General features: G+C 44.2%; 1 protein-coding gene across 1 annotated transcript in view; it reads left to right on the top strand.

Annotated features, from left to right (window-relative positions):
* The window catches only part of LOC133991563 (echinoderm microtubule-associated protein-like 6), a 97,385-nt gene that overhangs the window by 67,301 nt on the left and 17,363 nt on the right, over nt 1–12,721 (top strand). The window contains 9 exon segments of the mRNA XM_062430019.1: nt 805–878; nt 880–936; nt 938–959; nt 1,076–1,207; nt 3,322–3,410; nt 3,668–3,844; nt 4,874–5,108; nt 6,375–6,501; nt 10,219–10,233. Of these exon segments, the coding sequence (XP_062286003.1) occupies nt 805–878; nt 880–936; nt 938–959; nt 1,076–1,207; nt 3,322–3,410; nt 3,668–3,844; nt 4,874–5,108; nt 6,375–6,501; nt 10,219–10,233 (928 nt within the window).

The raw sequence follows: 12,721 nt of genomic DNA, 5'->3' as shown, positions 1-12,721 counted from the left end.
TACTGCAGTATTATGAGTGATGTAGTATGCAGTATTACAGTAAAGTACTGCAGTATTATGAGCGATGTAGTATGCAGTATTACAGTAAAAGTACTGCAGTATTATAGTGATGTAGTATGCAGTATTACAGTAAAAGTACTGCAGTATTATGAGTGATGTAGTATGCAGTATTACAGTAAAGTACTGCAGTATTATGAGTGATGTAGTATGCAGTATTACAGTAAAAGTACTGCAGTATTATGAGTGATGTAGTATGCAGTATTACAGTAAAAGTACTGCAGTATTATGAGTGATGTAGTATGCAGTATTACAGTAAAAGTACTGCAGTATTATGAGTGATGTAGTATGCAGTATTACAGTAAAAGTACTGCAGTATTATGAGTGATGTAGTATGCAGTATTACAGTAAAGTACTGCAGTATTATGAGTGATGTAGTATGCAGTATTACAGTAAAGTAGTGGTTTGGTCCTCTGACTGATAATATTATTATTATGACATACATTAGATTATTAATAGTGAAGCATCAGTGTTAGAGCAGGCATGTTACTGTTGTAGCTGCTGGAGGTGGAGCTAGTTTACACTACTTTATATACAGTAAGCTAGTTTAGTCCAGTGGTTTCCCAACCTAGGGGTGGGGGCCCCTCCAAAGGGTCAGCAGATAAATGTGGAGGGTGGTGAGATGATTAATTGGGAGAGGAAAGAAGAAAAAACTAAGTTCAGACGTGGAGTTATTGGACAGGTGGAGTTTTTTCTCTCTGGGTGGAGGCTAAAAACTAAAAAACTGATGTCCTCCTGTGTCCCCAGGCGGCCGCTGCTGTTCCTTCTCTCCTGATGGGAAGGCGTTGGTTGTCGGTCTGAGCGACGGCGGCGTGCTGGTGGGTGAACGCCGACACGCTGGAGGATCTGCTGAGCTTCCACCATCGCAGAGACGCTATATTCTGACGTCCGCTTCACACCAGGTACACACACACACACACACACACACACACACACACACACACGACACACACATACCTATTCCTCATCAACATTAGAGTTTCTTACTTCTTATCCTAACTGTGTTGTTTCCACACAGACTCCGGTAAATATCTGGCGGTGGCGTCACATGACAGCTTCGTGGACATCTACAATGTGCCGAGCAGTAAGAGAGTCGGGATCTGTAAAGGACCGTCCAGCTACATCACACACATCGACTGGGACGCTCGAGGTAACACACACACACAGAGTTCTCTGTCTTTAGTAACCCTCCTGTTGTCCTCGAGTCAAGGAAGGAAGGGAGGAAGGAAGGAAGGATTGAAAGGAGGAAGGAAGGGAGGAAGAAGGAAGGAAAGGAGGGAGGAAGGAAGGAAGGAAGGGAGGAAGGAAGGATGGAAAGGAGGAAGGAAGGGAGGAAGGAAGGAAGGAAAGGAGGAAGGAAGGGAGGAAGAAGGAAGGAAAGGAGGGAGGAAGGAAGGAGGGAAGGAAGGGAGGAAAGGAAAGAAGGAAGGAAGGAAGGAAAAAAGGGAGGACAGGAAAGAAGGAAAGGAGGACGGAGGAAAGAAGGAAGGAAGGAGGGAGGGAGAAAGGAATGGAGGAAGGGAGGAAGGAAGGGAGGAAGGAAGGAAGGATTGAAAGGAGGAAGGAAGGGAGGAAGAAGGAAGGAAAGGAGGGAGGAAGGAAGGAAGGAAGGGAGGAAGGATGGAAAGGAGGAAGGAAGGGAGGAAGGAAGGAAGGAAAGGAGGAAGGAAGGGAGGAAGAAGGAAGGAAAGGAGGGAGGAAGGAAGGAGGGAAGGAAGGGAGGAAAGGAAAGAAGGAAGGAAAGGAAGGAAGGAAGGACGGAGGAAAGACGGAAGGAAGGAAGGAAAAGAGGGAGGACAGGAAAGAAGGAAAGGAGGACGGAGGAAAGAAGGAAGGAAGGAGGGAGGGAGAAAGGAATGGAGGAAGGGAGGAAGGAAGGAAAGAAGGACAGAGGAAAGAAGGAAGGGAGGAAGGTAGGGGGGAGGAAAGAAAGAGAGAAGGAAGGAAGGAGGGAAGGAAGGAAAGAAGGACAGTAGGAAGGATTAAAGGGGATATGGAGGAAGGAAAGAGAGAGTAAGGAAAGAAAGAGAGAAGGAAGGAAGGAAGGGAGGAAAGAAGGAACAGTCAAAACAGACGGGGTCAATTTGACCCGGGAGGACGACAGGAAGGTTAAAGGAGACACATTCTGCACATTTACAGGTCTGCTCTTTTCATCTGGAGCTCTGCTGCAATGGACGGACAGAATACTTCTAATGAAAAGCTGCTTGGAAGAACTAATAGAGATCAAGACATGAATGAAATGTGGAATAGCTGGTGGTTGGTCTTCAATAATTCAAAGCAATGTAGTGTTTTGATTTTTAATTGGTGCTTTCACGCCCGTTTAATGTCAACTTCTCACTTATTTTTTATACATCTCTTACTATTGATCCCTATCTGAAGCGTAACCAGTGGTTGATTTTAGCTTTCTTTATACTTCTGCTGGATTTAAATGACTCATATTCTCTACATCTCCAGCTCTATATTAATATTCTGAGTCTCTACTGGAATATCTTTACATGATTTCCAGTTAAAAACTCCTTATTTATCTTCTACTGGTCCTTTATGCAGCCGCTCAGTTCAGCCTCTGTCTATTAACAGGTTGTTTTAGCTCCTGTCTCTTTAAGGCAAACGTCACTAAAGAAGCTTTCAGAGCAGGTTGACGCCCTGATTTGTGACTTGCAGGCAGCATTTCTACATATGTTCACCTCAAGGTTTAAAACTTTGACATCAGAACGGATTTAACATTCCTGTCGTCCTCCCGGGTCAAATTGATCCCGTCTGTTTTGACTGTTCCTTCTTTCCTCCCTTCCGTCTGTCCTTCCTTCCTCCCTCCTTCTCTCTTTCTTTCCTTCCTTCCTTCCTTCTTCCTCCCTTCCTTATTCCTTCCTTTTTCCTTCCCTCCTTCCTTCCTCCCTCCCTCCTTTCTTCTTTCCTTCCCTCCTTCCTTCCTCCCTCCCTCCTTCCTTCTTTCCTTCCTTCATTCCTTTCTTCCTTCCTTCCTTCCTTCCTCCCTTCCTCTTGTCCTTTCTCCATTCCTCCTTCTTTTTTCCTCCCTCCCTCCTACCTTCCTCCGCCCTTCCTTCCTTCCTTCCTTTCCTCCCTTCCTTCCCTCCCTCCTTTCCTTCCTTCTTCCTCCCTTCCATCCTTCCTTCCTTGCTCCCTTCCTTCCTTCCTGCAATACACTGCAGTGCAATACACTCTAAAGATATTCTCTGTATTTATTATATATATTTATTATTATATTATATGTTTTATAAGTTGTGTTTCCTGTCGTGTGTGTTGTAGGTAAACTGCTGCAGGTGAACACAGGAGCCAAAGAGCAACTTTTCTTTGAAGCCCCGAGAGGAAAGAGACAAACCATCAGAAACTCTGAGGTCAGTGTGATTTACATGAAGATATAAAAGCAACACATGGCAAAAATAAAAAGACATTTAAACACAATTAAAAGTGTTAAATTGGACATAAAATGAAGCTAAAATAGAGATAAAAAGGAGTATTAGCAGTTTTGTGTTTCATATTGTGTGTGTGTGTGTGTGTGTGTGTGTGTGTGTGTGTGTGTGTGTGTGTGTGTGTGTGTGTGCGCGTGTGTGTGTGTGTGTGTGTGTGTGTGTGTGTGTGTGCGTGCATGCAGCTGGAGCGGGTGGAGTGGTCGAGCTGGACGTGTGTTTTGGGTTCGAGCTGTGAGGGAATCTGGCCGACGCACAGCGACATCACCGACATCAACGCCGCGTCGCTCACCAGAGACCGAACGCTGCTCGCCACCGGAGACGACTTCGGCTTCCTCAAACTGTTCAGCTACCCCGTCAGAGTATGTGACACGCACACACACACACACACACACACACACACACACACACACACACACACACACACACACACACACACACACACACACACACACACACACACACTACGTAAACCATGCCAGCAGCTTATAGTGTCATGGGAAGTTTAATCCACTTTAGTGCAATTTTGAGGTACAAAAATGTCACAAAGCAACAACAAACATTAAGGCATCCACTAACATTTTAATGCAAATAGGAGATATGAATGAAGTTTTAAATGATAATAACAGGATTAATTCAGCATTAAATACATGTGAATGCAAAAATAAGGGATTTAAATCAACTTAGATCTGACCACAGATACAGGTAGACTCCAGTTTCACATCCTGTTTATGTCATTATTTATTTATTTATTTATTTATTTATTTATTTATTTTTACCAAGCTGCAAGTATGTGGGAAGTAATCATAGACTGTATATAAGAAATGGACCTAACATCCGTGACATCAATAGTATCGGATTTGAGCAGCGCCATCTTGAAAATTTCCGGTGCATGCTGGGAAAAATAAAAACAGGGATTCTACTTATATGGGCATCAGGAGGAGCATGAGGCGCCCTCCTGAACCTGTGAACCAATCAACCTGTCAATCACGACGTAGCCACGCCCTAATGCATACCCTGCTTTATCGTCACATATAAAATCAGGGAGGCCAAAATGTCCCAAATGAACATCATACTGCATTGAAGAAGGCTTTAAACTAGCGATTGAGACCATAAACACATTTTGAAAACGTTTACTGAGGTTAGAAATCAAGTGAGAAGTTGGTGAATTCTCCATTGACTTGTATAGAGACGGAAGTCCTTTTGACACCAAAACGGTCGCCCCCTGGTGGCCTTTTGATAGAATGCAGTTTTAAGTTACTTCCGCGTTGGCCTCATTTCAGAGGACCGGAACTCCCCACCTGGTTATAACCTGAAAAATTAGTATGATCAGACTAATCTTCCTCTGGTGTAATTTGATCTTCCTCTCTTTCCTCCTCTCCTCTCTGCAGGGTCAGTACGCTCGTTTTAAGCGTTACGTGGGCCACAGCGCCCATGTGACCAACGTCCGCTGGGCTCAGGACGACTCGGCCCTCCTGACGGTGGGAGGGGCCGACACCGCCTTGATGATCTGGGCCAGGGAGCGAGGAGGAGGGGTCGCCGCGGACGGGGAGGGGCCTTTGTTTCGTGATAACCGTCCGCCTGTGGACAGCGAGGAGTCAGACGACGACATCGAGGAGGACGGAGGTGAAGTCTTTAAACCCTCACATGCTGCTCATATTCAGACATATTCACAGCATCCTTTCATTATTTGTTTCTATATAAATTATTAATGAATACCTCATACCCCGTCTGTTTTGACTGTTCCTTCTTTCCTCCCTTCCTTACTTCCTTCCGTCTGTCCATACTCCCTCCCTCCTTTCCTTCCTTCTTCCTCCCTTCCTTCCTACCTCCCTCCTTTCCTTACTTCTTCCTTCCTCTTTTCCTTCCTCCCTCCTTTCCTTCCTTCCTTCCTTCCTTCCTTCCTTCCTTCCTTCCCTCCTTCCTCCCTCCTTTCCTTCCTTCTTCCTTCCTTCTTCCTTCCTCCTTTCCTTCCTCCCTCCTTAACTTCCTTCCTTCCTTCCTTCCTTCCTTCCCTCTTTACTTCCTCCCTTCTTTCCTTCCTTCTACCTCCCTTCCTTCCTTGACTCGAGGACAACAGGAGGATTAAATAATGATTATTAGGAAGGAAAAAAAGAGCAAAATAAAGACAAAATAAAACAGACTTCAGTAGTCTCGCCCACCATGAGGGTTACATGGGCGGCTCCAGACTACAGCATGACGCCCTCTTTGTATGATATCTAAGATTCTGAGGGGGATAGAAATGGTTTCCACTTTTATATCAAGGAACATTCATTGTGCCTCAAGACTGCATTCTGAGTCTCCATCAGTATAACTTATGGAATATCTCCCCGTGCCATTGATTCACAGTAGGAGGCCGAGGCTTAATCCACTGAAATAAAATATCTTCTAAATCTTCTTACCAAAAGTAGAAGTTTGAACAAAAGTTTATTTGCATGTCTGGCACAGAGTCCTCAATCAAAATATATATACATATAAATATATATAGCAGAAACAAACCAGGCTCCAACATTCCTGCTGTTTTGTCTTGTGTTGCTGAGCAGTGAGCTTTGGTAAAGTCACTGTAGTCATAATGCATCTTTTTTTAAAACATACATAAATAAATATTGCATGAGACAAAGCAGGCCTTTTATCAGTCGGTGCCTCTTTTGTTCTTCAGCCCTTTACTGGATGAGAAATAACAAGATTTGACCGGTTAGCACTTAAAAAAGGAGCTGAAAACTCTTCCTGAATATCCTCCAAAGACTTTAAACGTCTCTACTCTTTGTTTTTATGTGTGTGTGTGTGTGTGTGTGTGTGTGTGTGTGTGTGTGTGTGTGTCTGTGTGTGTGTGTGTGTGTGTGTGTGTGTGTGTGTGTGTGTGTGTGTCTGTGTGTGTGTGTGTGTGTGAAGGCTACGACAGCGATGTAGCGCGGGAGAAGACGGTGGATTACCCGACCAAGATGTACGCTGTCAGCATCAGAGAGATGAGAGGAACCAAACCTCACCAACAGCTGAAAGAGCTGTCTGCTGAAGAGAGGTATGTACACACACACACACACACACACACACACACACACACACACACACACACACACACGCACACACACACACACACACACGCACACCATGATCATGACTGTTGCATTAGATTCTTTAACCCGGTGTTTAAAGCTGCACCAGACTACTTTACATGTTGGTGCGTCCCTTTATATTTTATATTGACTTCATTTAATGCACCTAAAGATTGTAGGTTAATAAATCTGCATCTTCATCTCTTTACTTTCTATTAGCCTTGAAAGAAATGATGAGAAAAGGCTTTGAGCTTTATTACTTCCTCCCTTCCTTCCGTCTATCCTTCCTCCCTCCTCTCTTTCTTTCCTCCCCATTACCTTCCTTCTTTCTTTCATTTCTCCCTTCCTCTGTCCTTCTTTCTTTCCTTCCTCCCTTCCTCTTTTCCTTTCTCCCTCCTTCGCTCCTTCTTTCTTTCATCCCTCCAAATTTTCCTCCCTCCTTTCCTTCCTTCCTTCCTACCTTCCTTCCTTCCTTCCTTCCTTCTTACTCCTTTCCTTCCTTCCTTCCTTCCTCCCTCCCTCCCTCCCCTCCCTCCTTACTCCTTTCCTTCCTTCCTTCTTTCCTTCATTCCTTCCTTCCTTCCTTCCTTCCTACCTCCCTCCTTACTCCCTTCCTTCCTCCCTCCATCCTTACTCCTTTCTTTCCGTCCTTCCTTCCTTCCTTCCTTCCTCCCTCCTTACTCCTTTCCTTCCTTCCTATCTCCATCCTTACTCCTTTCTTTCCTTTCCTCCCTTCTTTCCTTCCATCCTCCTTTCCTTCCTTCTTCCTCCCTCCTTTCCTCCCTTCATTGCTTCCTCCCTCCCTCCTTTCCTTCCTTCTTCCTCCCTTCCTTCCTTCCTTCCCCCTTCCTTTCCTTCCTTCTTCCTCCCTTCCTTCCTTGACTCGAGGACAACATGACAGTTAAGCACAAAATAAAGGATGAAATCTAGCTTCTTTGGGCCCTTGGGTGCTACATTTAACATTCAAGCTTCACACATAAGACAAAACCAGTAAAATCTAACCTGGTGCAGCTTTAAACGTCACCATTTAAAGTGTGAAACAGTCTGTACGGTGCTCCTGTTCTTAATGTTGCAGTTAGATGTTGCTTTAGTCTTTCCAACACTGAGGCTGTGTGTGTATGAAGTGATCTGTGGTTCTTAGTGTGTGTGTGTGTGTGTGTGTTCATGTGTGTCTATATGCTTGTGAGTGTGTGTGTCTATCAGTGTGTGTTTTTTAATATTTCATGCATGCACAGGCGTCTGCATGGTCAGTGAATCTCATGTTCTGACTCTTGATGAAATAACACCTCGGCCCAGTTTGCTGTGTGTGTTGTTGAGCTTCTGCCTGCCAAACACTCAGAAACTAAGGGTGCCTTCTAGGTACACATGTATTTTTTTTGCAGGAAACAGAAGTAATGAATCTAAAAAAAATACATCTTCCAAAAAATGATTATTTAAATTGTAGACCTCATCAAAAAAAAATCTCCATTCATGCTCATGATTTACTTGCCAGTTTGGTTTAACCTTCGTGTCGTCCTCCCGGGTCAAATTGACCCCGTCTGTTTTGACTGTTCCTTCTTTCCTCCCTTCCTCTTTTCCTTTCTCCCTCCTCCATCCCTCTTTCTTCCTTCCTTTTTTATTTCCCTCCTTCCCTTCCTCTTTTCCTTCCTCCCTCCCTCCCTCCTTCTCTCTTTCTTCCTTCTTTCCTCCGTCCTTCCTTCCTTCCATCCCTTCCTTCTTTCTTTTCCTCCCTTCCTTCGTCCCTCCTTTCCTTCCTTCCTTCCTTTCCTCCTTCCTTCCTTCCTCCCTCCTTTCCTTCCTTCTTCCTTCCTCCCTTCCTTCCTTCCTTCCTCCCTCCTTTCCTTCCTTCTTCCTCCCTTCTTCTTCCCTGCCTCCCTCCTTCCTTCCTTCCTGCTTCCCTCCTTTCCTTCCTTCCCTCCCTCCTTCCTTCCGCCCTCCTTTCCTTCCTTCTTCCTTCCTCCCTCCTTTCCTTCCTTCCTTCCTTCCCTCTTTCCTCCCGCCCTCTCTTCCTTCTTTCCTTCCTCCCTCCCTCCTTTCCTTCCTTCTTCCTCCTTCCTTTCCTTCCTTCTTCCTCCCTCCTTTCCTTCCTTCTTCCTCCCTTCTTCCTCCTTTCCTTCCTTCTTCCTCCCTTCCTTCCTTGACTCGAGGACAACAGAAGGGTTAATACACTACATCTATGTCCTATGAATGACTCTAGTTGGTTTGCTCTGCTCTGAATCAGTGGATAAGTTCGTGAGCTTTGAAGAATCCAAGCGAATAAAAACACGCCAGTAGAATCCAGGTGAGGTGACGTTCTCTCCTCTCATTGGTCAGATGTGTCTGGGGGCGGGACCAAGAAAGTAAACACAGGAAAAAGGTCCTGAAGAAGAAACTCTTTATCTGCCCCAATATCAGTCTGATATCCAGTTCTTCTTAATACATCCATCATGGTTGGATTCATTCTATGGTTACAGGAGCTCAAACTTGTAGTCGGTGAGATGTTCAGATCACATTCCTACCTTAAACTTTGGTCTGAGTATGATCGTTGTGTTCAGATCTGTCCAAATGAATCACAACAAGAAAGAAAACCTTTTTAAATTGGACTGAACTTTGCAGGTTTAAAAACAGCCTTTAAAGTTCAGAAGCTCTCTCAGAAAATATTGCCTAAAGCTGCTTCCAGGCATCGATGGTAAAGAAGGGGGGGGGGGGTTGCTGTCATGGCAACCACAGAAACTACAGCGAGGGAAATAATACAGGAGCACATTTTACTGATAGGAGTTTCCTGAATTTTGCACCTCTTTATTATTTATTGCTCTCCATTAACCCTCCTGTAGTCAAGGAAGGACAGGAGGAAGGAAGGAAGGAAGGAAGGACAGAAAGAAAGGAGTAAGGATGGAGGGAGGGAGGAAGGAAAGGAGTAAGGAGGGCGGTAGTAAGGAAGGAAGGAAGGAAGGAAAGAAAGGAGTAAGGAAGGAGGAAGGAAGGAAGGAAGGAAAGGAGTAAGGAGGGAGGGAAGGAAGGAAGGAAGGAAAGAAGGAAGGAAAGGAGTAAGAAGGAAGGAAGGAAGGAAAGAAAGAAAGGAAGGAAGGAAGGAATGAAGGAAAGCAGTAAGGAATGAGGTAGGAAAGAAGGAAGGAAGGAAGGAAAGGAGTAAGGAGGGAGGTAGTAATGAAGGAAGGAGGAAGGAAAGAAAGGAGTAAGGAAGGAGGAATGAATGAAGGAAGGAATGAAGGAAAGAAAAGAATAAGGAAGGAAGGAAGGAAGGAAGGAAAGGAGTAAGGAGGGAGGGAGGAAGGAAGGAAAGGAGTAAGAAGGAAGAAAGGAAGGAAGGAGGGAAGGAAGGAAGGGAGGAAGGAAAGGAGTAAGATGGAAGGAAGGAAAGAAAGAAAGAAAGGAGTAAGGATGGAGGGAGGAAGGAAGGAAGGAAAGAAACAACAGTCAAAAGAGATGGGGTCAATTTGACCCAAGAGGACGACAGGAGGGTTAACAGTTTTATAATCATCTCACTTTGCTGGAAATAGTCAAAAACTGAAGCTGTGTTATATTTTACAGTTTGTTCCCTCGTGAGCTTCTATTACCCAAACACAAATACCTGTTGTCCCTTCATGGCACCCTTACTTCCTGAGTGTTTGCTGCTGCTTCCTGGCCTTGCCTGTAGAAACTCTTAATATCTGTGTTGTGTTTTAACTTGCATTCCCCTGGAGGCAGGGCATTGTCAAGTAAGTATGACCTGATACTTACAGTGAAGATGCTTTTCAGACAAATCTCAGTAATAAATGTGATTATGTCGTTTAAAAAAAAAAGACATTTAAACAGGAAATGGAGTGGCTGTTTGGATATGAACTCTGAGGTTGTTTTTTTGATGAAATACAGATTTTAAGGATTTTATTTTGTCACATGGTGCATTTATACATTCTCTGCAGTTCAGTACTTTATCTCTGAGTTTGGTCTTATTGCCCAAATATTTAAGAATAATTATTATTATCTGATATTGAACTATGATCCCTCAACACAACACATAAAGTAGTAAAAACTTACTCGAGGTCCTCCTGTTGGGTTTTTCTGGATCTTTCGACCCCATTTCACAGCTTTCCTCAGCAGATGGAGTTTGCTCATTTGTTGTCACATGACTGAAGGGTGGATCTGTAGTCACATGATAACAGGTGGTTGTATTTGAGGGGTTAGATGATAAACCTTCGTCTCTGTCCAAAGATGCTCTTTAGAGTCACATGCAAATGTCCTTCATGACAGGTGCTAAGTTCCTCAATCCACAAATTCAACAGCTTAAATCCACAAAGGACTGTGGTAATTTCTCAAAGATGGAGGAACAACAACTGACCTGCCGAGTATCTGAATAACTGTGTGCAGGTGTACTGAAGTAAGGAAGGGAGGAAGAAGGAAGGAAAGAAGGAAGGAAGGAAGGAAGGAAGGAAGGAAGGGAGGAAGAAGAAAGGAAAGGAGGTTCTTTCCTTCCTTCCTTCCTCCCTCCTTTCCTTCCTTCTTCCTCCCTTCCTTCTTTCCTCCGTCCTCCCTTCCTTCTTTCCTTCCTTCCTTCCTTCCCGCCTTCCTTCCTCCCTCCTTTCCTTCCTCTCTTCTTCTTCCCTTCCTTCGTCCCTCCTTTCCTTCCTTCTTCCACCCTTCCTTACTTCCTCCCTCCCTCCTTTCCTTCCTCCCTCCCTCCTTTTCTTACTTCTTCCTCCCTTCCTCCCTTCTTTCCTTGACTCGAGGACAACAGGAGGGTTAACCCGACATGTGATTGGTCCACTGCCACAGCAGCTACAACCCGTCTGTGGTGGTGAAGTCGTGGTGAATTTGAGTTAGCGTGCTTAGCAGTTCAGCAGCCAAGATGCCTCCTAAACGCTCTAAAGTGTGTCTACACTACACGCCTGTTACACCGGATAAAAGACAGAGACCTACATGTGTTAATGGGAATCTAATGAAGTACTCAGTTGGTATCAGTATCACTTTAAGGGTACTTGGATTGGTACTGGTATCGTCACTTTTTAAACAATACCCAGCCCTACAGAGTACTGTACCTGAACCAACTCTGACAACTGAGCAAACTCCCATTTCCTGATGAAAACCGCAAAATGTGGTTAAAAAGGTCAAGAACAAGCTTTCAACTTATCTGCACGATGCATGCTAGATACATTTTATTTGCTAACTAAAACACAAGTCATCTACACAGAACTCCTGATATAGTGAGTAATGAATGAGTGAATTATGTCAGATACAGGCCAGGAGGCAAGTCTCAGATGTTCAAAATCTCCATTTCTTATTAAAACTCTGTTGAGGAAACCAGTAAGGCAGCTGGAAAAGCTTCAGTCTATATTCAGTTTTATGATTTTATGTTATGTATTATTAGTTTCCACACACCTCCTGCTTTTAGTACCATCAATTAATATCACATCAACATTATTACCATTGACTTCAATGTATTTGACCATTTATTGTCTGTTGTCTGTTGAACGAACCTGTGCCTCTCTCTCTGTTTAACCCTCCTTCCCGTCATCTTTTCATCTGCTCCTCTTCCTCCCTGTTATCTCCTCTGTCCTTCTTCTCATCCTCTGTCTTGTTCGGGTCTTCCATCGTCACCTCCTCCCTGCTGTAGAGTCCTGTTTTTGTGTTACCAGGGGTGTTTTTGGTATGATCCCTCCTCCATCCACTGCCTGTTTTTTTCTGTCATGCACTTGTTCTCCGTTATCACTCTTTCATGCCACTTAAACAGGTTTCCCACAAAGAAGCATCTTAGATCATCTTAGCTTGGTTTTTTCTTATTATATAGACTTTTTTGGAGAGTTTGGTTTATCAGTGACCCAATCCCAACTAAGCCATTTCTTCCTCGTGAATTCAGGATAGATATTAGAGGTGTTGTCTTTGATGTTTCCTTTCTTTCCTTCTGAATATCTTCTTGTCTAAAGGCCTGTTTGGCGTTGAATTCAATTCTTTAAGAGAGAATCATCGAACTATGCAAAATGGTGCTGTTAACCAATAGAAAGCCTTTAGGACAGTGCTGATGTTTGATTAACCCTCCCGTTGTCCTCGACAAGGAAGGAAGGGAGGAAGGAAGGAAGGAAGGAAGGGAGGAAGAAGGAAATAAAGGAGGAAGAAGGAAGGAAGGAAAGGAGGGAGGAGGGGAGGAAGGAAAGGAGGAAGAAGGATGGAAAGGAGGAAGAAGGAAGGAATTAAAGGAGGGAGGAGGGAAGG

Source organism: Scomber scombrus, chromosome 12, assembly GCF_963691925.1.
Source record: "Scomber scombrus chromosome 12, fScoSco1.1, whole genome shotgun sequence".
Lineage (NCBI taxonomy): Eukaryota > Metazoa > Chordata > Actinopteri > Scombriformes > Scombridae > Scomber > Scomber scombrus.
The sequence above is the reverse complement of the archived record's forward strand: the minus strand, read 5'-3'. Positions and strand labels throughout refer to the sequence as shown.